Source organism: Poecile atricapillus, chromosome 2, assembly GCF_030490865.1.
Source record: "Poecile atricapillus isolate bPoeAtr1 chromosome 2, bPoeAtr1.hap1, whole genome shotgun sequence".
Classification (NCBI taxonomy): domain Eukaryota; kingdom Metazoa; phylum Chordata; class Aves; order Passeriformes; family Paridae; genus Poecile; species Poecile atricapillus.
This window is the reverse complement of record NC_081250.1, coordinates 137,513,781-137,539,950: the sequence shown is the minus strand read 5'-3', so window position 1 is coordinate 137,539,950 and position 26,170 is coordinate 137,513,781. Positions and strand designations below refer to the sequence as shown.

At 35.5% G+C, this 26,170-nt stretch overlaps 1 protein-coding gene across 3 annotated transcripts in view; it reads left to right on the top strand.

Moving 5' to 3' along the window:
* The window catches only part of CSMD3 (CUB and Sushi multiple domains 3), a 573,013-nt gene that overhangs the window by 530,964 nt on the left and 15,879 nt on the right, over positions 1-26,170 (top strand). For all 3 annotated transcript variants that reach the window (XM_058831785.1, XM_058831783.1, XM_058831782.1), the window contains 7 exons: positions 2,126-2,308; positions 3,858-4,034; positions 7,419-7,598; positions 11,251-11,424; positions 17,863-18,036; positions 18,293-18,366; positions 25,886-25,997. In XM_058831785.1, the coding sequence (XP_058687768.1) occupies positions 2,126-2,308; positions 3,858-4,034; positions 7,419-7,598; positions 11,251-11,424; positions 17,863-18,036; positions 18,293-18,366; positions 25,886-25,997 (1,074 nt within the window). The remainder of the gene's footprint in view (positions 1-2,125; positions 2,309-3,857; positions 4,035-7,418; positions 7,599-11,250; positions 11,425-17,862; positions 18,037-18,292; positions 18,367-25,885; positions 25,998-26,170) is intronic.

Sequence of the window (26,170 nt, the reverse complement as noted above, 5' to 3'; positions counted from 1 at the left end):
AATTAAGCATTAGAAAAGAACACAGGACTCACAGGATTTCACTTAGAAGAGGAATACATGATTTCTATTTGGCATAGCAAATAACCAGTTTTCATTTTGTCTTCATAGAATTCTTTTAGGTATAATGTTAAGTAACTTGCCAAAAACTGAGCTGTTTTTGTGGAAACTTTACGAGTATAGAATAATGAATGGGCCCTGTTCCAATTTTATCATATTCTAATTAATTACTGCTAGAAAGTGTAACATACAGATTCACAAAACAACAAAAAACACTCTTGATCTAGGAAGATTTTTTTTATTATTATTATTTCAAAAATATGAAGCAGACTTTTTTCAAACTAGAGGTTGTTAAGTCATCTAAATACCTGGGACATAAATTATTTTGAAAGTTTATGGGATTTTTTTTGCTATAATTTGGAACTATTTTCAATTTCTTTTTAAACAGGGCTGGCAATCTCCTTTACCGATCTGTGTCACATAATGAAATGGCTAAACAGAGAACAGCTGAACTCAGTCTGTGATTTTGAACCAGATAGCCCTTTTATTTGCTTGAGTATATTTGGTATTTCTGAAATAATTTAAGTACATAGTACCTTGTACTTAGACATAATGGACTAAGCCAAGTATTTGCTCATGCACCATAGTTCTCAAAGCAAAGCAAGTTCTACTCTTCTTCCTTCACTGTTCAGTTCTGTATGTACTTTTGTCAGTAAAGAGTTGTGTCCAACCCTTCACTCCCAACAGCATTTTTTAGACATATACAGTGCCAACTAAGCCAGCAGAAACACGTGGTTTTTTCTGCATATAAGACTTCAGGGTCCTACTTTCCCATAGAACCTCTCTGTAGTGAATTTGTCAGTTTGGTCTTTTGCATATTTAGAGTTTGCAAATTTGTTTACTATTTCTATGTAAAAATTGCTTGTATTACTTCTATTTAAGCTTAGACAAACCCCAGAAAAGTATGGCTATTCTGCATAACAGATTATTTACATAGTAGGATTATTTCTTTCTACCAGACTCTTGAAATATTTTATTGTTATTTAAAGTAGTGTAACTAACAACAAAGGAATGCAGATATTCTCTCAAAAATAACTATATGGTTGATATTTTTCGTCTAGAAAAGACATTCATTTTATTTACAAGTTGTTAGAAAAAAACATTGGCTATGGGAAACAACCTGAATAGTGGAGCTACAAGAATTCTAGAATTCAATTCTTCAGTGTTGAAAGTCAGGAATATAATATACCTTCATCTCTTTCTACATAGAAAACTGTCTTAAAGTTCTCTAAAACAATAAAGGAGGTTATCCTAAGTAAATATTAAAAGATTCAAACGAATGAGCTGCTGTTTATATGTGTTACCTAGAACTTATTAAAAGTTCTTACTATAGTTGAAGATTTATATATATAAATATTATTATTATTGTTATTACTGTGGTGATTATTAACATTTTAATCACATATTAACATTTATATACAACAGATAGTATTTAACATTATAAATTTATTTATATATAAATATAAACATGCTTACCATTTATCCTCTATCTTAGAATTTTCTGGAATGTTTATATCTGAGGGATAGTTTAGCTATCAGGCAGTTTCGAAGTGATGTTTCAACATTTCTAGAATTCAGGAAAATGCTTCAGGTCTAGTGCACATAACATTGACTAGAAAGTTCATCCAATGGTAAAACTGTTCCAACTCTAGTAATACCATAAAGCTAAGAAATATTTTGTGAACACTAGTTATACACAAGCAAGAAAATCGTCTTTGCAATCAGGACCTTGGTTTTCCTCAGAATTTCTTATTTTAAAATAAAAAATTACTGAGGTTTTATACTTGTCTTTCTTTCCCATATTTTATTTGATAATTCTGTTATCAAAATTTTAGCATGGTATTAGGGGAATTTGAGAAAATTATAATTATTTTTCTGTATTCCTATAAAATAAGTACAAAAAATTAGTGGAGGATCAAGTAATTTTGCAATTATAGGGTCTCACACCCTATACATATGGGGATTCAAAAAAATTATATATATATATATATATAAACTTATTTATAAATACAGAGAGACATGCATTATAAATGCATACTTATTCTGATCTTTGTACTCTAAAATCTAGGTGATACAGCTGGTTCTTGTGGTGATCCAGGTATCCCAGGGCATGGGTCTAGGGAAGAAAACAATTTCAAAATTAAAAGCACGATACATTTCAGCTGTGACATTGGATATATCCTCCACGGCTCAGAAGAAAGAACATGTTTGGCAAATGGAAGCTGGACAGGAAGACAACCTGAGTGCAAAGGTAAATCAAAGATCCACTCAATATTTAAACTGTTTTTTAAACACTGTTGAAAGAAGAAAACCACTTTTGCATTGCCAGCTTTGTATTGTGAATGGGTGCTGTTTTTTTTGGACTGACAAATTCTTTTCATCTAAGTTTTTGCACTATAGCAGTGGCTTGGCATCAGGTGACAAATTTGAAACCAGTTCCTGGCACCCATGAAACTGCATGTTTACAGGTTTTGAGGGAAAAAATAAATAAGCCTCTAGAACTCAATTTTTTTATGAGTATTGATTCACCTAAAAACCTCAGCAAAATGTGACCTTTAATCACAGCCATTATACACCTGAATTTCAGACAAAAGACCCCAGTTTTAGGAAAATGTCAGTGTCAGGATTTCTTTAGATTTATACATCTATGTATAAATGGTTGGCTTAAAATTTCATTTAATAATACTGTTGACATTATTTTTCAATAGAAAAGAAATTGCTGAAACCAGTTTATTTGTAAAATGTAATTCTGGAAATTTCAAGGTAGACAAATTATCACAAAAGAAAGCTGTAACAGGATATTTCTGAAGAATCATTTATTGCCTAAATTACCTTTCTTCAGAATAGAAGATAATTCCCAACAGATTCTTTTGAAAAACAAAGTGTTTTGAAAAGAAGAAAATACTTTGAGAACCTGTAGTCTTATTTCCTACTTTATCGCTATTGACTCTGTGATCTGTATGAAAGAGTAATTTCATTTTAAAAACTTGTTTCATAAACTGGTTTTGTAATATCCTTTCTGCTGAATGATTGTCAACTTTACAGTACATTAAAAAAATAGTGTGTGTATATATATATATGTTTCTGTGCTGGTATCAAAAGGGATATGCTTTGCCCAACTGTACCATCTGCTATTTTTCTTTGATCTCATCTATTACAGAAATAAATCAGCTCTTATACATATTTTAAGATGATATTTGATGATATTTCTTTCTTGAAATGATAAATATAGTTCACAGATATTGTAGGTGTGGTAGTGCATGCACAGGTATATTGTTCTAGTTTAGGTCATATACATTAGATGAATATATATGTAGTCACATAAGAAGGACACATTCAAATTCCCAAGCTGAACATTAATGAACTGGGAAACATGAGGGGTTCCACCTGCCTGTGAAATAATAGCTGACTCCATTCAGTGCTTTGAATTAGGAAGAATATTTTGGTGATGCTAGAAATGCATGATTCAAACTAAATCTACAATTATAATTGTAGACCAGATATTTGCTTATAATTGGAAGTTTGTTTTTGCAGCTAAACTAGCTTTTCAGTAATGCAGATTATAAAGCTAAATTTGTAGGTTTTCTCTACAAACCAAAGGGGTAAAAATAGTAATTTATACACAGTTTTTTACTGTACAGTGTACCGTATCAGTAGGTGGTGAAACGTACATTTTTAAGGACAACAGAATGGATTTCTACCAAATAATACTGGTTGCAGGATTTTTCCTGCTTCAATTTTTCCTATTTCAGAAATCACTTGTTCTACATTTTGTAAATATTTCACATTTTCCTTTATAGCTGTGCAGTGTGGTAATCCAGGCACAACTGCTAACGGAAGAGTACTTCGCATTGATGGAACTACATTCTCTAATTCAGTAATTTATTCATGCATGGAGGGATACATACTTTCTGGATCATCTGTAAGACAATGCACTGCCAATGGAACATGGTCTGGATCCTTGCCAAACTGCACAAGTAAGACACATTTCAAATGAATAGTCTTTGTTTTTCCTCTCCTCTGAAAGTAATAAAGTAAAATGCAGAAGTCTCATGCCAATAAATTTTCATTTTTTTCTTGCACTACTTCTTACATGATTTTGTATGCTAAATACTTTTTAAAAATATAATGCTATGCAAATGTTAAGAGTATGTTTTTTAAAGGCAGAACGTAGTGAAATGTATAGACTGGTGGTTCAGTTTAAGGGAATTGTTTGGTTACATACTCTACCTACTTTAATTCTTTACTAGTATATATATTCAATCTTGTTTATGTTTTGTGATATGATATATCCAGACATTTTTATTTTAATTGTTTTACTACATCTTGAAAAATCAGCAGTATACTATTCTGTTCTTCCAGAGTTAAAAATAAAAAACTTGTAATGAACACTTGAGGATTCTTTTCGTAGTGACTCCAAGGCCAAAACTCTTGTCCCATTTTTACATATCATCTTCTGTTTGGCCTCTTCACTAACCTTAAAACTCCTTTGGCTACCCAACTAACAGAAGCTATTTCAGCATCTCTAACATTCATAATGAGCATTTTGCAGCACTTTATTTTCAAGCCCATCTGTTCCTTCTTTATTACATGTCCTAGTTCATCTTTTAGTAGCAATTATGAAAATTTTACATTTATGTGATGCATGAGACTGCCTATCATTCTGAAGAAACACATCCTCATCAGAGGTATAGCAAACTGTTTTTTAAATTTTGAACACACTTACAGCAACCCAAAAAGAAGCCAAAAGATAGATGATAAAACTTCTTGGTTTTAAATCCATCTTTAATGGATTTTTGCAGTCATAAACCCTGAGAGATAGCCCAGTGTTTTTGTTTATTTATTATTTTACAAATTAGAATGAGAACCAGATTAATTGTACCAAAAATAAAGGTGATTTGTGATGCCAACTGCATCTATATTTTCTCTTGTATTTTAGAATAAAATTTTACTGAAATACATGCCAAAACTGTCTTCTCAAGACACATTACTCAGGTAGAAACATGAGATTTTAACTTGAAATATGTTGACAGAGGAAGTTTCATAGTAAAACAAAGAGAGGGAGATTCAGGATATACCATTTTTCTTTTCAAGGTGTTATCAAAATTTACAGCCAGTCCATACTTGTTACAGCTCCTGCTTTGACATCATTGAAAATTCTGGGATTTACAGCTGGCATTGTAAGAAAAGAATAGTGTAGATAATTTTATGCTCCTTTACGGGCTGGGAGCCCTGGGCAGCGTACGATCAAACATGACCGACCTGCGTGCAACATCATGCACACCTAGACCATAGCAAGTTGGTATAGCATTTTCTTAGGAAGAAAGGATGCTGCCATTTCTGCAAACAAAAACAATATTCTTCTGAGAGCTTCTTGTTGCACTGCTAAATAAAAAGCCAGGCCCTGCAGTCAGTGAGGTGTCATCACTGAGTGGGGGCTGCCTGCAGCGCCTCTGTTGTCATGAGCTGGCTGAGGCTCTGCCCCTGCCAGAGATCTGGGTGGCAGGCACTGGTCTGAAAGCTGCCCTGGCCATGCAGCACAGCCTGGGGCTCCAGGGTTCATTCTGTTGGGATTCACTGGCTCCTCAACAGGAAATCCTCTTCTGGTCAGCATCACTGCAGGAATTTAAGATGTTTTTGCCTAAAACAGTGACTCGAGTGAAGGTGGTCCAACTGAAATGAAACAAAGATTAGAAAAAAAAGGATAAAGACATTAGCTTGATATTTTAATTCAGTCAAAACAATAAAATATCTATAAAAATATTGAGGATTATTTTATTAAAATTTACACATTAAGGATAGTAAATGGAATATTTCAAATAAAGAAAGTTTCAGAGTATTTGAAAGTACTTGTGTAAATAAGAGAGACAGTTCTGCCTTTCCCAGTTCTGTATTATTTGAAAAGTGACCAAGAAAAATCTATGGCTTTTTAGTTTTTAAATAATTTGAAATTACTGTGTTACTAGGTAAACTAAAATAGGCAGATCTCCAATTTTCTTTATTAGTACATTAGCTACTTGTTTTCTTTATCAGTACATTGGCTACCTTTACACTAACCCAGATAACCCTATGTTACCATCATGTGGTTTGTTTTCTAGTCTCTTCTGTATCCATACAGTGATTGCAGGGGCCATTTTAAGATTTGATATATGCTGTGTAATCGGTATCTGCTCACTCAGACCATGGTAAACTGTAGAGAAGGTATACTAGATATATCTTGGATTCTCAGGTCCTGAGTTATTAGGTCAAGGAAGCTACACCACAAATATGTAGTCATGGATCTTTGTGATTTTGGAGATCTGGATCCAGAAGGGGTGACATTCACGTCAGCCATGCTTTGGCATTGAGGTAGAAGTGGCCAGGACATGTACTTTGCTGAGGAAACTGCTTCTCAGTTTTCCAGAAAAAATAGCAATGATGTATGGTGATTTCCAAGTTTACTATAAAATAAACCCTAAAGCACATGGGATGCTATATATTGTATAAACTAGATTTTTCCCCTTTTTTTCCCTGAAAACAACTACTTTTTAGCATTGCCACTAGTGTTCCCTCTATTTCTGACTCTAAAAACTGTTCCAGAAATTGATAGATCCAATTGACCAGATCTGAGGGAAACTTACCTGTTTTAACACTATTCTCAGATGATAATGATATAAAACTTTTTATTAACTCCTTATGAGTATCTTATTTCACTAGGAATTTAAATTATCTCCTGACATTAGAAGTCATAAAAGGTTTTACAACTACTCCCACACATTGAAGTACTATAGACCTAGCTTTTATGTAAGCCATAGCCCATGTTTGGGGGTCACTCGAAAATTCTCACCTGTTTATGTACATAGTAACTATGTGAGCATTTATAAAGTAGGAGGCTTTTACAGGCATATATTTTAAATTTTCCAGATTTTGTTTCCTTTTAGAATACCATAGAAAAGTAAAGTAAATAATAGGCATCTACTTTTTTAATAATGAAACTGAATTGATTTAAAGAAAAATTTTAACATATATAAGGGTAGTAGTGGCATATGGATTATGTCTTTCCTTTTTTCTTTTTTTTTTAATTGTAATCTTGAAATTCTGTCAGTTAAAATTGTACAGTCCTTTACTACTATTGTTTATGATTTATGATTTCCAAATATAACAGTTATGTAGCTCCACATATGTTTGGCAGCTAGTTAAGATGGCATATCTTTATCTTCTCTTGGTGGAGATAAGGTTTATGCCACTTTTTTCTTCTTTTTTTTTTCCCCCAATGGATGCCTAGTTTTGTCATGTTTTTGGTTTTTTTTGGTTTTTTTCCCTCACATACAGATAAATCTCACTTACATTTTAAAATATGTTCCTCAACTATTTACTTACAGTTATCAGTTGTGGAGATCCAGGAGTCCCAGCCAATGGCATGAGATATGGTGATGATTATGTTGTTGGAAAAAATGTTACTTATATGTGCCAACCTGGTTATACAATGGAAGCAAATAGCTCTTTAATTCGCACTTGTACTAGCAATGGCACTTGGAGTGGAGTAATCCCAACATGCAAAGGTACAACATTTACTTTGCTTGTCAGCTATTTCTTTTATGACATTAACCTACACTATTTATTGTAAATTGTTAATTTATTGTGTATTTTCACAGAAATCAAAGCTACTTTTAGTATGAATATATTGAATTGATTTCTTTGGCTGCAGAAAAAATGACAAACTTTTGCTTCTTTTCCCTTTTATATTCCTACAAGCACAGTATATTGAATAGTTTTTTACAGTTCTGTAGAATATTTTATTACGTTGCCGCTAAACTGAACTACCCAATATGAAATGGTGATTTAGATTTGTTAATTGCAGTTGGTATGTCATAAGAAAGTAACTATATATGTCCCTCCTCTTACAAACTGAACACTCAAACATGTAAGACTCCTCTGGGAAAGATCTAAATATATACAAACCGAACTTTGTCAAAGGCAAATTTATCTGAACTACTCTGTCTGTAATACTAGGATTTTTTCCAGATCCCTCCTTTATTAAACAGTCACCTTTAAGCGTCACCTTGCTACAAAAGACTAAATCATTCTTGCAAATTTCCCAATAAAGATTTTTCTGCTTAATGTTATTTTCTCTACTGTGAAAACTGAAAGGATAAATCTCAAGATATTCCTTCTTTCTCTTCTTCAAATTGCATACCTGATTTTTATGGGGTTTTTTGTTGTGGCTTTTTTTGTTTTTGTTGGGTTTGGGGTTTTTTAATGTACCCTGTGAAAATTTTAAAAATCAGAATATAACTGAAAGACAAACTTATCTGTCTCATCAAAAATATTTCCTCTGAGAAACACACTTGATAAACCCTAAAACAACTTCTCTCTGGAGTTATTTTTCTCTCTTCCTAATACTATATCTGTAGAAAAGCAGCATTACCATGTGGTGTTTTCTTTCTGGGTTCACACTAAGTATGTCTGATCTCTATTCTTTCAAAACTTAAGTTATCTACCTTTATATTTACTTTTTTCTTACCCATCTTCTTTCTGTCTCATTTTAAGGAATCAAAGTAACATACATACCTGCTAAACAGCACTTATTTTCCTCCCATGAGTTCATTTGTCAAATTAGATCAAATTAATTTCAAATCTCCACCAGTTTTGCAATTAGTTTTCTTGCTGAACACAATTCCCCCAATATTTTACCAAGTCCAGTTTAATTTTAATTCACCTTTGACAATGTCAATTTTTAAGTTATTTTCCTGACACATTCTTAAGGATGGCAAACATTGAAATCTTGTTGAAATTTCACTTTTTTTCGTATTTGCATTGAGATAGCTTCAGTTTCAATTAAAATATTATTTTAAGAACTGAAGAATGGACACAGTTGTCATATTGACCAAGAGTCTGTCTGTCTCCAAGAGTGGCTGTCAGTCAACAGCTAGAGGATCATAAGACAGAACAAGTATTTATGATAAAATCTGTCAGCCTCAAATTCTTGTGGTCTACAGGACACCTGATCGGGACCAGGAGATCTAACTCTGAATCGATTCAAACAGAATCATAAAAAAAAAAAATAAATAATAATTTTACTATCAATTTTGAGTTTTTGAGTCTTTCTGGGTTTGGGTCATGCATATTTAAGGTTTGTATAAATGATAATTAATAATCCTATGAAGAATGTCTGGCGTTTTCAAAATTTTATTCTACTTTAAATTAGTTTGTGTAAGTACACTAGACAAGTTAATAGTGTAATTAAAATAATATATAACATGCAGTAGTGTAAAATGTATAGCAATTAGTTTTTACTGTCAGAATGAAGTGCCAGGGTCCTTTGGTACTATTTAGTTAAAATAATTGGAAAATGAACTGGGCAGAAAACACATGCATAATTGTCACTGTGCCATTGAAAGTGAAGATATAAATACTGCTCTGCTGTGCCAAGTTGGAAAAGGATGCATGTTCATCTGCAACTTAATATTCAAATATTCTGACATTGTCTTTTTTGCAGACTTGCATTTGTTATATACTTCTAGTTCTTAAACTGAGAATGTTGTGGTACATATTTATGCCTAACTCTCTTACCAAAATAGAGAAACTTTCTGGTTTGTTGCTGGCTGTGGTTTTGTTTTGCTTTTCTCACCCTAAAATTCTGATGTCCCATCTATTTTCTTCTACTTCTTGTCTCCTCTCCAAATTATTCACCAGTATTTCCTTCCTTAGTGAGCTAAGAAGTTTAAATATACAGACCCTGTTAGATATACTATTTGTGAGCTGTTTGAGAATGAAGACAGAGTCCCCCTGCTTAGAGCACTTATTTTGAATTACTCTTATTAAAACATCAGAGAAGTGTAGCCAAAGCTATCATGTCTCTTTCTGGAGCAAAACCAAGACCCCAAAAGCTAGATTTGGTTTACTGGTTGACAAAGGATTATCTGAAACTATATTCTCAAACAGCCATGAATGGTGCTGTAAAGTATCTTTATGGTCTACATAACTGAGATTCTCACTGAAGAGAATAAAAAGAATGGAGAAATGGTACATAGTGATACACAACCTCTGAAGATTGTTTATTATTCATTACCCAGTGAATTCTTTTAAGCTTGCAAGATGACAGCTGTTCTAAACATTAGTTTAAAGCTTAGGGGTGCAGCATTTAACTTCCTCCATTTTTGTGACCTGTGCATTCTCTGCTCAATTTTTAATTACCACATCTTCTCATTTATCCCAGCTGGCTTTACCAGATTAAATTGTATTAGTTTATTTGCTTTCTTTCTCTTGCTAGCACAGTTTACATTTTTTGTCTATCTTGTTCATTCTGTCAACTTGGTCTAAAATTCATCCTTTCTCTTTTTGATTCAGATTTTCTTTAATTTCATTTCTTTAATACTTTTTCCCCTTAAGCATTTAATTAGAAATTGTCTGTTACTACACCACTATCCAGTGAATAACACTTTTATCTTTGTCTCAACAGTTGTAAATCTTTATTTCTACTGCCTTCCTGTACAGTTTTTTAGTCCTCTTGCCTACAACTGAATAGAAAATGTTTATATTTCTTCCTAGGAGTCCTGGCAACTTAGAAAATATAGTGAAATACTTCTTGCTGGCCTTCTCAGAGGCAGCAATATTTACAGTTTCAGGAATTGCAAATCCTTACATTTTCTCCCTCTCTCTAGCAACTGGATTCTTTTTGGTGATGAACTATTCACAAAGCAAATAGTAACCAAACTGTGTTACTTAGAAACTGGCTTTCAAGTCATATTTTGGAAAGTTGTCCTGGAATTTCATCCCTACACATTAAATCTAGCAAATGCCTAAGATGGTCAACAGGAAGAAAACATTTTATTATTTCCACACTAATAAAATATGGTTGTATTCTATGTTGTCTTAACAGACAAAAAAAAAATTTGTAGTAGATTACCAGACATATCTGAAATATCATACACGTCACAGTTTCCATACTGATTTTTAGGTAGTCTTCTTATTTGGTTTGATGCAGCATCCTGGTTTATTTAAGACACTTCATCAATCATCCACTGCCTCCTAAATGAAGGAAACCAGACACACTAACTTCAGGAAATGTGGCAAGAATACAGTGAGAAAGCATGCCCTGACTGTATTGTCCTCTAAAAAAAGGTGAAATTAGCCCATATGGTTCTTCTAGTAATTGTGTACATCAGGGATATTTACAGCAGCTGGGCCTAATTACTTTGAATATTATTGCAGCTGTTACCTGCCCAACTCCTCCGCAGATCTCTAATGGAAGGTTGGAAGGAACAAACTTGGACTGGGGATTTAGCATTAGCTATGTCTGCTCTCCAGGATACGAACTCTCTTTTCCTGCTGTTTTGACTTGTGTTGGGAATGGAACATGGAGTGGTGAAGTACCTCAGTGTTTACGTATGTATTCACATCACAGTCTGTATTTTGCTGTTCAACTATAATGGTTTTTCCCTCTTTCAAGTTTTCACTTTTTTTTTCCCCCCTCCATCCCCCAGTTAATTTCAATTAATTTCAAACCTGCGACAATAACAATCCTTAAAAATTTCTAAAATTTTCCAATATTGTAATGTTAGCAGTAGATTGAGAAGGTCATGGGAACCTGTAAACCCTATGTGAGCATATAGGAGTCCTTGGACACAGACGCAAAAAAATATAACAGGCAGTGTGTAAAACATAATCCAAGGCAACTCAAGATTAAAAGGTGCTGTCTTGTTTTCAGATCCAGCTACATATGTGATAGGGTAATTTTTATTATAATCTCTTATTTCCTCATTACTCATCTTAAACTTCCTGTGATGTCACAGAGAAATCTGGCTGGCTATTATGTTGATTAGGCAGGCCCTGGGTGATTCTGTGACAGTTATCTATCTTTCACCCTAGAGTAAATTTACCTATATATTTTATGTAGTACATTTTATTAATCTGACTACAAGTTTCATTATAGTATCCAATCCTATTCATTATATATACTTTTTTTAAAGTGATTGTGATTCTTCTGAGAGATATTCAATTGATTGCACTGAAAAAAGAAGGTTTTGTAGTTATTTGTGGAATAATTATACAATTCTGTAATGGTCTTCAAAACAGACTAACTGGAAGAGGATAACATCTTATTCATGGCTTTACTGTCTCTGAAATTTAATTTAAACTTGCCAAGTAGCTCTGCTTGCCAGGTAGCTTGCTAAATGTTGCGAAATGCACTTCTCTGTTCTTTTACTATGTTTTTTCACTTTTCATCTCTCCCTGTCAAAAATTTTCTCTATTTTGGCTATATCCCAGTACCATGAAAGCATATAATATAGATCATCTTTTCCTTTTTTTTTCCAATTATATTCTCATATCATCAACAGCAGTTTCTGACTGCTGCTGAAACTGTGTGCCAAGGGTGGAACATGCTGAAACATGATGAAAGGCATTTTTTCTGGAAGAAAAAAAAACAAGACTATTTGTTGCTTAAATTCCCTATGTAGAGCTCTTCTAGAGTCCACTATACTGTGAATATCAGAGACCATGAAAAATTATTTTCATGATTTATTCTTGATTGAAAAATGGTGTCCTTCATTCATTTTTGGATACCACAAGCTATTTATGATTTTTAAAGCTGGAATACTCAATACTGCAGTATACTCTGAAAAAGTGGGCTCTACCTTTAAACTTTTTAAGAGATATATTTAGCACAGAATGCATCTGCCTGGGAATTAAGGCTATTTCATGCAGATTACATTAACTGAATATTGTTGATGTGCAATGGTTACCCATTGTCTTGCAAGAGAAAACAATTAGCAGCCAGTGCTTGTCAAAAAGCTTAAGCTAGTTGTCATCTGGCAGAAATGAGGGGGAGCTGGTGAAAGTCATTCTCAATAAGCAATCTTTAAGTGGTTCTTTACATCAGAAATTTAGTTCCTAGCTTGGTTCCATAGAGCCTGTAGCTGAAGATAAACAGAAATAGTTATGACATAGAATAACTATTCAGAATGGAATATGACCATGTCCTTGGTTGAGTATTTGTCATCTATGACCCAGTAAATTTGTTTGCTTAATTACTCATGCAGTAATTTCAGTACAGGACTGCTGGTTTTACAAACTTGACAATAGATGGCAAAATGTAGACCTATGCCAGGAAATTCCTAACTGCAGATAAAAGTTAGAAACATAGAATTATCATGTAATATATTGAATTGCAAGAGACCCATAAAGATCATCAAAGTCCAACTGCTGGCCCAGCACAGAACAACCCAGAGTTGTACTGATGTACCTGAGAGCAGCGTCCAAAGACAAACCCTGTCAGGCTTGGTGCTGTGACCACTTCCCTGAGCCCATTCCAGTGCCCAGCCACCCTCTGGGTGAAGAACATTTTCTTGATATACAACCTAAACCTCCCTGACATATCATTCCCTTGGGTCCTGTCACTGGTTACCACACAGAAGAGGTCAGTGCCATTGTTTTGTTTCACCTTATGAAGTGGTGAAGAACACAAGGAGGTCTTACCACAGTCTCTTACCATGAGTCTCTTATCCTCTAGGCTAAACAAATCAAGTGACCTCAGACACTCCTCATGCAGTTTCCTCTCAAGGCCCTTCTCTATTGCCCTCTTTTGCGTACTCTCTAATAGCTTTATATCCTTATATCGTGGTACCAGAAGCTGCTCCCAGCACTTGAAGTGAGGCCACCCCAGAGCAGAGCAGGACATTCCCCTCCCTTGCCTGGCTGGCCATGCTGGGTTGGCCCTCCTGGCTGCCAGGGCACTGCTAGCTCATGGTCAACTTGCCATCAATCAGGACCCCCAGCTCACCTTCTGCAGTGCTGCAATCCAGCAGTGTTTTCCCATTCTGGATGAACATCCAGGGTTGTTCCATCCCCAGTGCAGGCCTCTTGTTAAACTTCATATCTTTGGTGATTGCCCAGTCCTCTGATCTGTTTGGGTCTTTTCACAGGGCACAGATGCCTTCAAGTGAGTCAACAGGTTCTCCCAATTTAGTGTAATCAGCAAACCTATAGTATACCTTTGAATCCAGGTGTTTTAGGAATCTTCTGGACCTGTTTGTACCAGCTGTGTGGTATTCACAATTAGCATGTGGCAAGCTGAAGTCCCCCCAAAAGACAACAGAAGGTGGTTTAGAGGTCTCCCTTAGTTCATTGAGGAATAATCTGCCAGTGTCAACATTCTGACTGTGTGTCCTGTAGTAGACTCCCATAACAACATCTGATTTGTCCCTTAATCCTTATCAAAGGCTCTTAACATGCCATAATGCCCTGGTTTTGTCCAGGAAAGCGTTAGATTTTTGCAGGAGCTGGGAGGAGGAAGGGCTAAGTCCCAGGTGTTGCTAACACTTCACATCACTGGCAGGGGTGGGGGAAAGGATTCTCAGAAGTTTCAGTTGGAAAAACATGAATGTGGTCAGGTTAGATAGGGCACTGCAGTAAAAATTTTGCAAGTAAATCATCCTCTCTTTTTTACACTTCTGTAGTTAATATTGTTGCTGTTACTGTTTGTTTTCTTATCTCATTGCTGTTGCCAGTAATTTGTTCTTATCTCAACCCCTGATCTCTGCCTTTGGAGTGTGTAATTCTCAACCCCAGCCAGAGCAGGAAGGGGGAGGGGAAAGCCGAGAGGAGCAGGGTGCTTGGTGCTTTTGGGGAATCTCAGTGGGGAGCCCTGAATCGGGCAGTACCATTCCTAAACCAGGACACATAGCAAACTGCAACCTCTGCCACCCCTTTTCCCTCATGATCTCCCATCTCACTCGGCCTGCCTGTTCCTCCTGGAGAGTGTGTAACATTCTATGCTGGCACACCAGTCACAGGTCCCACCAGCTGTTGTATGAGCCAAGGATGTTATATTTCATGGTCTGAGTCGAGGCTTCTAGGTCCTCCTGGAGAAAACTGAAGGATCTCACTAGTACTCAAAACTCTGGCATCCCATTGCTTATCACAGATGAACCTGGTCTTGTCCCTTTCCCTCTTCCAGTGTAGTTTAAAACTCTACTGGTCAGCCCTTTTAGCTCCTACACAAAAATAATTTTTCTCCTCTGAGAAGAGACAGTCTTCTGACTGCCATTGAATAGCAGTTGATCTGGTGTTGTATAGACCGTAATATGATCAAAAACCTCAAAGTTCCTCAGATGACACCATCCTCAGAGACATCTCTTGATCAGTTGGGTCTGCCTGCTCCTTTCAGTATTCTTCCCTGATACTGAAAGTTTGAAGAAAACACTAGTTGTCCTCCTGTTCCTTCAAACAATTGTGCTAACGCCTGAAATCTCTTAGTTACCTTGGACTTCTCTTTGCTACCTCACTGCTGTGGACATAAAGAACACCAGATAATAATCAGGGTTGTGCCAGACTAGAGCATTTTCTAGTAATGTTCCAGGCTCCAGAGAGGCAGCAAGCTTCTCTATGAGTAAAGTCCGGTTGGCATATTGGGTCCTCGGATTCCCTCAGAGGGATTCACCTATGAAAACTACTGTTCTTTTTGTTTGATAGAGGTGATCATGATGCCGGTGCTAGGTTATTTTGCCCTCCAATTCCAAAAAGACCTTCATCTGCATCTTAAGTTGTCAGCCCATCTAGTTCCAGGGCCTCATACCTGTTGTATTAGGGCACCTGGGAAGATGAGGCAGGCTGGGAAAGGATTTGCCTGTCCCTGCAAGTAGTAACCTACTTCCATTTCCCCTCCATTTGTAGAACCCCTCCTTCTGCCGGGTAGTGAGAGGGTAGGGGGGCCTTTGTTTCTTGTGTCATGGTTGCCTGGTATATTCATCTCAGGGATGATAAATTATGATGCTACAAGTCAATCTCCTTGTCAGGTGCTCGTCAGCTCCTCAAGAAGCTCAGCCACCAGGCTGAGCATCTCTTCTACCTGTGCACATCTCAGACAGGTGTGTTCACTGCTGCCATCAGACATTGACAAGAAGTGTGCTTTTAATCAGTTAAATTTCTTCTAAGAATGAAACTAGCCTCAAAGTCTCAGTGCCAGAACTCCATGGTCCTGCTCTGTTAAAGACCCTCAGAGTCCTTAGGAAAACGTTTCCACTGAAAGTGGAAACACTAACACTCATAAAACTTCCAGTTCACTGCAACTTTAGTTTGTTCTGTAGTCACCTGTTCTAGTATCAGAGGGAAACTGCTATGTTTTACCATGGTGCCTGGTTTCCACACTTACTGATATAAGAGGAAGATATTCAGTAGATATTCAATGACTAGGTCAGCTTGACTGACAGCTAAGGGGTGGAGTTTCCTTAGTTTTAGAAAAAATTAGTAAATTTACTGAAACCTCATTTTTGAATGTGAGAATTGTTTTTCCCTTCAGAGTTGTTGTTACTTTGTTGGTGCAAAGAACTGTTAAGAGACAATTTCAAGTCCCTGTGTTAAAATTTTGTGTTTCATGTATTGTTAAATTAAGACACAGAACTTTCTATTGAAAGTATAGCAACCATGATCTGTCATTCACAAATGAAGTACACTGTGTGGCACTATCTCCAATCCATAGATCTTTTCAGAATTTGGCCCATAATTCTGCCCACAGTCCCCTGCCACCTAAAGAGATGAAATTGCATACATTTCTGATATGTTACAGATTAAGCCTTTTCTCTTCAGCAGTGTGGGTGTGCATGGATTTCCCATACAGTCAGTGTCTGTCGAAAGAAGCAGAAAGCAGGAACATTTCGTGCAAGCGGGTCCTTTGGAAAGCTTAAAACATGGGTGACAAAGATAGAAACATTACAAATGCATTTTGAAGATTATTGTTTGAGAGATGTAATTTATGTTTGTAGATGAGAAAGATGGAGCACAAAATTCCACTGTCTGTATAGCATGCCTATATAGAAACATTATTGAACATGTGCAGGTTAAGAGCTTTTTTAATTATTATTTTTATTATTACACCATTTTCTGACTCATATGAAATTAGACTACACAATAGTGGAATTCATGGTGTGTCAAGGAATAATGTAGCCTGATGACACAGGATTTGCTGTAGCTGATTTAATTTCCTGGGTCAATTATTCAAAATTCAACTTCTGACAATATTTGGTACTTCATACTGCAGAAGAAGGCCAGTAAATTTGCTAGCAGTGCATTTACTCAGTTATGATATGCTATAGACAAGGAAACTTTAGGTTATAGGAATAAGGTAAAAATATCCATTTAAGAACAGATTTTTATGAGTGAAATTTATCCTGTCTAGTAACAGTTTATTAGTATCTGACTTTTAGATTGCTACAGAAGTTTCTTTATCATGTTGGGGTTTTTTGGTGTTTCTTTATTGTTAACTGTTCTAACTTTCAAGTGTTGTACTTTCGTACATACCAAATCCTACCTTTCAGTGAAGGATGAGGAAGCAGGACTTTATGACTCCTAAAGTGTATCTGATAAATCCTTTAATCATAAAAAATGTTAAGCACTGTGTAGGTGGCAAGAAAGCAGAAGAGGAGGGAAGATTGACATGAAAGTTTGATACACTCTTTGATTGCTCTCTAAAGATTTGCAGATTGATGTGTTTTGGGGCACAGGTGAATTGTGGATATTTGGACTTCAATAAAATAAGTTGTCAACCTGATTTATTAAGCATCAGGTATTGACCAAACACACTGTGTAGGCATTTTGAACAACTATCAGAACTACTACAATCTGGCAGACTAAATATTCTATACCTAGTCACTCTGAATTCCTATTAAATGTTTCCATGTTTGATATGTGTCTAATAAAATAAATACCAAATTTGGAGTAATTTCTTCACTTAGTTCAGCTAAGTGGGTTTGTTTGGGTTTTTGTTTTGCTTTTGTTTTTGTTTTTTATAAATGCCACATTCCATTTCTGTCATGTCTTTTTTCACAGCAAAGTTTTGTGGTGACCCTGGAGTTCCTGCTCAGGGGAAGAGAGAAGGCAAAAGCTTCATCTATCAGTCAGAAGTCTCTTTCAGCTGCAACCCTCCTTTTATTTTGGTTGGGTCTAGCACCAGGATTTGCCAAGCAGATGGAACATGGAGTGGCTCTTCTCCTCGATGCATAGGTATGATGATGCCCATGTATTGAAATTTCTTTCAATGCTTATTATCCATCTTCTTGCTAAGACAATCTAGGATTTTTCAGTTGTTTTGAATTATCTTGGTGTTACTCTATACTCTCTAAGAATCAAATCACTTTATTTTTGTCTTTCTGATTGGCTTACTGCATGTTGCTGAACAAGCTTAATTTTGTCATACATTCATGTATTTAATTAAAATACTGTAATTTGTTTTGTCTTTAATATACTGCAATTTTTTTAGAACCTACTCGTACAGCATGTGAAAATCCAGGAGTCCCAAGGCATGGGTCACAAAATAACACATTTGGCTATCAGGTAGAGTATACTTTTTTTTTTTTTTTTAATTAACTTGCATATTTAAATATATTTTATACAACCTCAAAGTCTAGAAACATGTGATTAGAGGTTCAGAGGCTGCCTCTGTAAGAGTTGTTTGCTGCTGTGTTGCTGTGTTTCCTTATTTCTAGCTGGTGGATTACACTAACTCTGTGTCCCTATCCGCAGTGCACTACATGAAAAACTTGTGCTCAGATTCCATTTGATCTCACCTTGAAGGCTTTCAGTGTCCAACTCCCTCCCGAATATATAAGTGCTCCCTACAATTTATTAAATAAGTTTTTCTCCTCAAAAATATGTATACTGTGTGCCAAACTGCTAGTGTAGACATACTCTAAAAAACAGGACTTTTTTTCCTGAGAGAAGATCGAGAGAAAATCAGTTTGGAACCACAAATGAATTAGAGAGACACAGACCTGTTAGGAGAACTTCTTGTTCACTCCCCCTTCTCAAAACAGTGTCAGCTAGAGCAGGTTTATGAGGGCTGTCTCCAGGTGAGTTTGAATATTTGCAGGAATGGAGACTCAACAGTGCCTCTGAGCATCCTGTTCGAAGTTGATCACCCATACAGTGAAAATTAACCCTTTTTTCTTAGTTTTATAGAGAATTTTTTTTCAATTTATACCTATTCTTGTGTCCCTGGGCACCACTGAAGAAAAGTCTCCTTCTGTTTCTTGTCCTTCCCCAGGGTTTTTTTTTTGCAGGCTGAATAACCCCAGGCCTTTCAGCTACTCCTTGCTTTTCAGATGCTATAGTCCCTTAATCAATTTTCTGGCATATCACTGGGTTTCATATAGTATTGTCCTTGTCTCTCTTGCACTGGTGAACCCAGCACTGGACACAGCACTCACTCATGACTCATGGTCTAGCAGAGGGGAAGAAGCACTTCCCTTGACCTGTTTTCAGTGCTCTGCCTGATGCCTCCCAGGAAACTGTTGCCCACATTTTACACAAGGCTCTGTGTTGTGGCAAATGGTGCTTGCATATGTTTCTGTTGGAAAAAGGAATTGTGAAACTGAAAATTATTTTGAACTGCTAATTTTCTGATTCACACAAAACACTAACGTCAGTGAGATGTTCTCATGAGTGAGTGGTTTAGAGATGAGAAAAAGTAATTTATAGAAATAAGGAATCTTGTGAACAAAGAGAGATTCTAATCTATCCTGTGACATCTGTGTTTGATGTCAGGGCTGAAAGTTCCAGGCAGATGAAGAGGAATGAGCAGAAGAGTACCTAGCAGTTCCACAGTTGTATGAGGTCTCTGTCTAGTAGCAGGAGAATAAAAACTGCAGTTTGCTGGAAATACAAGAAAGGGCTGAGTGAAATTTGAACAAACTTACAAAATTTACTTAGTTTTTAAAAGCAAATTGTAGCTAAAGACTTTTCAGAGTTTCATGGCCAAAAATATCTTTGGTTTATCCTCTTGGTGGCCTTTATGCAGTACTATTCAGGCTTGTTTTTAGCAATATTTGGGTTTTCAGATTGTTTTTCAGCTAGATCATGATCGTATGGAAGTGATAATAAAATTGTCTAAGTTTTCTCTAGGCACTGAAAGTACTGTTTTGTGCCAAGATACAATAAGCAGGGGCAGACCTTAGGCTAACTTCATTTGGTTATAATACAATATTATGCTAGAGGACTCTTTATTCAACTATGTATTTAATAAATAATTTATTAACCATTTTCTATAATTTTATTGTCACAGTTTTTCTCACATATTAATGAGCTTTCATTGAAGAAGCTAATGCAGTCTCTCATTTGTGCTGTAGTTGTTGTGTGTAAAATATCACAGCTGGCATGGAACTGTAAAAATATCCAGCAAAATGTCAATTGACAAATCATTTGTAAAATAAGTGTAAGTGCTGGCAGGGTTTACAACTCTGTAAATTCTAAAAAAAAAAAAAAATAATTTTAAACAGTTATAAGGTTAGTGCCCAGTATGTAAGATTTGTGTGTTATAGTCTCCTTACCCAGCCAGCAACTTATTCTCATGTTCACACAGTGAATTTAATTTTTTGTAGTAACTAAATAGGCAACTTCTGGTTAGTCTAAGTATGATTGCTTAGTTAATACATAGCAGGGTAGAAATATCAGTCATACAGATGAAGCTAAGCTTAGCTCTTGACTGGATGGAAATAATTGTGAAAATTATTGGTTCTGGACAAGTCTGTAGATTCCAGAAAGAAATATTGTATTATCATATATTGTATAATGTTATGACTCCTTTAAAACCACAAAAATATTGTAAATTAATGTATTATACTACAATTCATATTCTGTATGAATGGGATAATAGTTATTTTTCCTTCTATCCATAGCAGGAAGGCAAATAGTAATTCTAAGTTGTTCCTAAATACAGATGTGAGTTTCTGTTTTGTTTTGGGTTTTGTTTGTTTTGTTTTAACTCTCTCAAATACTTCATATTTAAACTAATATTAATAGGGTAACGTAATTGACTTAATTGCCAAGGTTTAAATTTATTTCTCTGTCTCATAAAAATACCAAGCTGTAGCCTTACAGTTAGAATTCAAGTCTTCATATGTGGAATCCTGTTTTAAGTACTTTTTATCAAATGGCACTACCTCCTCTTTTATCAGACAAAAATCACTGACTGACACTTGCTTTTCACAATACTGATGTCAAGTTATGAGCTTGCACAGCACCATTGTTTTGTTCCTATTTTTCCTCTACTCTTGATTATCTGTTTTCCTGTCTCATTGATTGCACTGAAAGTTCAGGCAAACACAAGATAATTCTAGGCTTGACTGAAAGGCATATATAAATCTGACCTCCTGGAACCTACACTAACAAAAACACAAATATCATCACATCACTTCTGAATGATGTTTCAGCTATTAAATAAGAGCTTTGTAGAAAAAGAGGCAACAGAATGTTGCATGGACTTTATTGTTCAGTATTGAATTCTTCAGGCAGAAGCAGATCAGTTTCTTCCATGTTTAATAACATCAAAATACCAGTTTAGTGCTACATGGGAATTTGGTATGGTATGGAAACAAGGAGCATCATCTGCTTTAATATTATGAATACATACTTCTAGGATGTTTACCTTTAATCTGAGCCATTTTTATTTGACAGATCTACCTTTGTAGTGTGTTATAATGGAGACAAAATAACTTTAGAATTTAGAGAATACTTACTTAATTTGTAATCTGGGAAATAAATCACTCCTTTGAAAGAAACTGTGGGGTTTGAAATATTTTTTCAGCTGTATTGCTAGAAACATAGAAAAGTGCTTATAGCACTTTGGCCATAAGCTATTGTAACACAAGGTACTACTGAATTGAAGAAACAGTTTAGAACTGCTTAGACCAGTCAGTCATATATATAAGATTTATTACTTCTCTTACTTTTCCAACATGTTTTGTAGAAATTCAGCTATCTTCCCTAATGTTGTGGCCTAAATTGAGCCAAAGAGTAGTCTAAATTTAAAAAGGAAAATAGAGAAAATGCAGTAGTGGTATCCTTCTGCTAGCTCTTGGGTTCTATCTTATGAAATTCTATATGAAACTTGATCTGCAGATGTTAGTAGCCTTGCAAATAATCTCCTTCTGTGAATTTAATGCTTATAAAATCTTCAGTGTTGATTGAATTGTAGGATGAAGTTCCAAGAGAAGTGCTCTAATATCACAATATAGCTGTCTCCATTAGCACAGTTGGCATCACCTTTGCATCAATGAAAATGTAATTGAAGCTGTACCAGACACCATGTATTTTCCTGCTGCTCATTGTCCTGAGGTCTCTGGTGTCAGTGTGTTAGTGTCACAATTTGGAGTGCATCATTGGCACAAATATGATTTTTCTTTTTCTTTTTTTATTCTCTGTCATTCTTGTTTCACCTGGGGTTATTTGTCATGTTCCTAACACAGTTTTACACTACTCAGACCACAGCTCACTATTATACACATTATATTTCAATCTATACTATAAGGTACATTTCACCTGTGATAGATAGTTGTTCTTTTTTACCTCTGAAACCTGATTCTGTCCAGGCCTGTATGTCTTTAAGGGTAAGTTGTTCATAGCAGCAGGATCTCCAGTGCCAAGATTGTGTTGCATCTTTTATCATAGTCACACTGTAGAAAAAAAATTGATTGTAGAGTAACTCATGAGAGTTAGAAGTATCTTCTATTCCTATAAGGAATATAAGAAATAAGAAGGATAATAACTTACTATTTTGATAATTTTTATACATTATTATCATCTTATTTGATGAAAAAAATTATCTAGAGTACTTTGTAAATGGATACATGTTGATATTTATGCATTTTCTTCACAGATTGGTATTTCTCCTGTTAAAGAATAACAATTATAGAGTCTTTGGGGTTTTGCAAAAAAAAAGAAAAAAGAAAAAAGTTAATTATTATGTTAATTTTGGGAATACCCAAGCTATAACTGACACTATAGAAAAGGCAGCTATAGAAAATACATGATCAAGCACTATTTTATTTTTTTTTATCCAAACACTGTTGTCCAGAGTACTAATATTTTCACTTGAGCTGTGGAATAAAAATTAGAGCAAATCTGATCATCTCAGCACTGGGAATTTTATGGGCATCGAATACTGTATTTTAGCGCCACCTGGTGCCTCTGACACAAGAATATTGCAAAGTAGTCCACAAAACTCTTTAAAAATACTTTTATTTGCTTAATAATAACTATACATATCCTATATAATTAATTAATATAATTTAATGTTCTTACATATTACTTGTAATATTTTTTCATTCATTTGTAATCTTGAACAACATGGCGATATTTCTTAAACATCTTCATCCCTTTGGCAGCTGTTGCATTTTTTGATGTTTCTTTGGTGCTTGCAGATATAAAGGTTGTGTTTCTTGTGAAACCATAAAATCATGGAATTCTTTGGGTTGAAAGGGACCATCAAGATAATCTACTTGCAGCCCCCCTGCCATGGATAGGGACACCTTCCAGTAGACCAGGTTGCTCAGAGCCCCATCCAGCCTGGCCTTGAACACAGCCAGGTATGAGGCATCAACAGCTTCTCTGGGCAACTTGTGCTAGTCTGTCACCACCCTCACAACAAAGAACTTCCTCCTAATATCTAGTCTAAACCTACTCTATTTTGAATCTATTCCCCCTTGTCCTATCACCACATGTGTCTGTAAACAGTCCTTCTCTGTGTTTCTTGAAGGCTCCCTTCAGTTACTAGAAGGCCACAATTAGGTCAGAATGAAGCCTTCTTTTTTCCAGGCTTAACAAACACAGTTCTCTCAGCCTTTCCTCATAGGAGAATCCCTCAGAACATTTTGGTGGCCCTCTTCTGGATTTCCTCCAACAAGTCCATGGTTTTCTTGTGCTGAGACACCCAAAGTGGGACACAGGACTCCGGGTGATGTCTCACCAGAGAAGAGGGACAGAATGACTTCCCTTGACCTGCTGCCCCATGCTGCTTTTGATGCATCCCTGGATGCAATTGGCCTTTTGGGCTGCAAGTGCACGTTGCTGCTTCATGTCCAGCATCCCCAAGTCTTTCTCTCGATCTGTTCCTATCCAGCCCACCCCTACTATAAGGTGTAGTGCAGCACCTTGAGCTTGGTCTTACTAAACCTCAGGATGTTCTCACAGGCCACTTCTTAAGTTCGTCCAGGTCCCTCTGGATTGATCCCATCTTTCCTATGTGTCACCCATACCACTCAGCTTGGTGTCATCTGTGAATTTGCTGAGGATGCACTCAGTCCCTTCACCTGTATCATTAAGGAAGATATTAAATAGTATTGAACCCTGAGGGACACCTTACATCATTGTTGTCCACTGGGATTCTAAGACATTGACCACTGCTCTCTGGATGTGACTATCCAATCACTTTCTTATCCATCTGACAGTCTTCTGATCAATTCCATCTTTGCCCAATTTAGAGAGAAGGATGTTGTGGTGAGCTCTTGTGAAAGGCTTTACAGAAGTCCAGAAAAATGATATCTGTAGTGCTTCCCTTGTCCACTGATGTAGTCATATAAACACACTTTTCTTAAGGCTAGTATTCTTTAAAGTAATATATTTATGTTGAGTATTTTAACTAAGATCTTTACCATGAAAAGGAAAAAAAGCTTCTATAACTACATGGAGCAATTTCTAAAACTTGTAGTATTTTACTACTTTGTGCTTAATCATGCAAGTGATTTAGTGTATTTCCTTCAAAATCTTTTAAAAGTAATTACATAGTCCAGTGAGCACAGAAAAGAGCAAAATAAAGGGAGATGAATTTTAAATCACATCCTGTGTTGATGAGCTACTATCTGTAGTTCATGAGTTATTATTAAATTTCATTCTGATGAGAAACTTGAACTGAAATGGAATACTTCTATAAAGTTTCAAATTAATACTTGTAGCGGTGAAATGCTGCTTCGTAGTACTAAACTATCGGGAAAGAATCCACACTTTGAACATCAGTCTGAATCAAGTGTTATGCATTTAAACAAAATAATTAAAATATAAAACCCAAACTAGAACTATAAATGTGCTGTCACAGATAGTTTAAAGTTTTCAACTACTTGTTTAAACATGAGTTGATAAATATATTAATACAGGTCACTGCAGAACAGTAGATACAATCTATGCACCTTAATATTTGAGTTAACCACTCACAATATGTAATACAATGCTCTCTGAATCATGTACTTCTAATCTAATTTCCTCGCTTTTGATGGAAACTAAGAATTATTTGCATTTTCATCAATTTCACCATGACTGGACATGCTGAACAAGTTATTCCATTTTATGTTTGTGCAGAAACTGTAAGAATTCTATTTTCCTTTTTATGCAACACATACCCATAATAAGGATAATAATTAAAAGCTAATCTCAGATGAATTGCTATTGTAAATTGTAATGTACTTGTGTTCCAGCTTCTATTATCAAAGTGGCATAAAGAGCTCTTATTCTTTACTTCCTCTCATCAAAAAACAAAATTAAAATGTCATAGGAACATTCTGAAGCATAAGACAGTGCTGTTGACCAGCCTTGTCTATTCTAATCAAATATTTCTCATTATAACCTGAGACTATATCCAGCATTTCCCAAAGGGGGATCTGGTTCAGCAAAAGTCCAGCAGAATCTAATACACATTTCAATTCTGTGACTTGCCTCGTTTGTGGTAATTTTGCCCAAGTGGCATTCCTTTGGTCCAGAGTGGGGAAGGCACCATAAGCTTTGTTTCCAAACTCAGTTCATCAACTGTTCCAGGCCCAAAGCAACACACTAGAGAGACCACAGAAGATGAAGATTTGATTTTCTTCCATGTAGGATCTAATTTTGGGGGGAGAGTAATTCTACTGGGAGCAAAGCAATTTTTTATTTCATATCAAATTGTTCTGTGAAATTAATTTACTTTCCAGAGAAAGAGAATCACAACTTATCAAGTCTGTATTATGTGAAGGAGTGATAAAATTTAGGAAAAAAAAAATCCCAGCTGATAGTTGCTCATAAAAATATTACTGTGTTTTCTATTTTTCAACAGGTGGGAAATGTTGTTCAATTTCAGTGTAAAAAAGGACACCTGCTCCATGGCTCAACAACACGAACTTGCCTTCCTGATCTTACATGGAGTGGAATCCAGCCAGAATGTATACGTAAGAAATGATATTTTTTTTTCCCTTTTCTCAGTTTTTTTAATCTAGATTATTTAGCTGCAGTAACATTGTCATTAAGTTACATAACTTTATTAACGGAAAGTTAACAGAAATTTGTACTACTAGCTTTCAGCAGCTAGAAATATGATTCTGAGTGAATTTTCATATAAAAA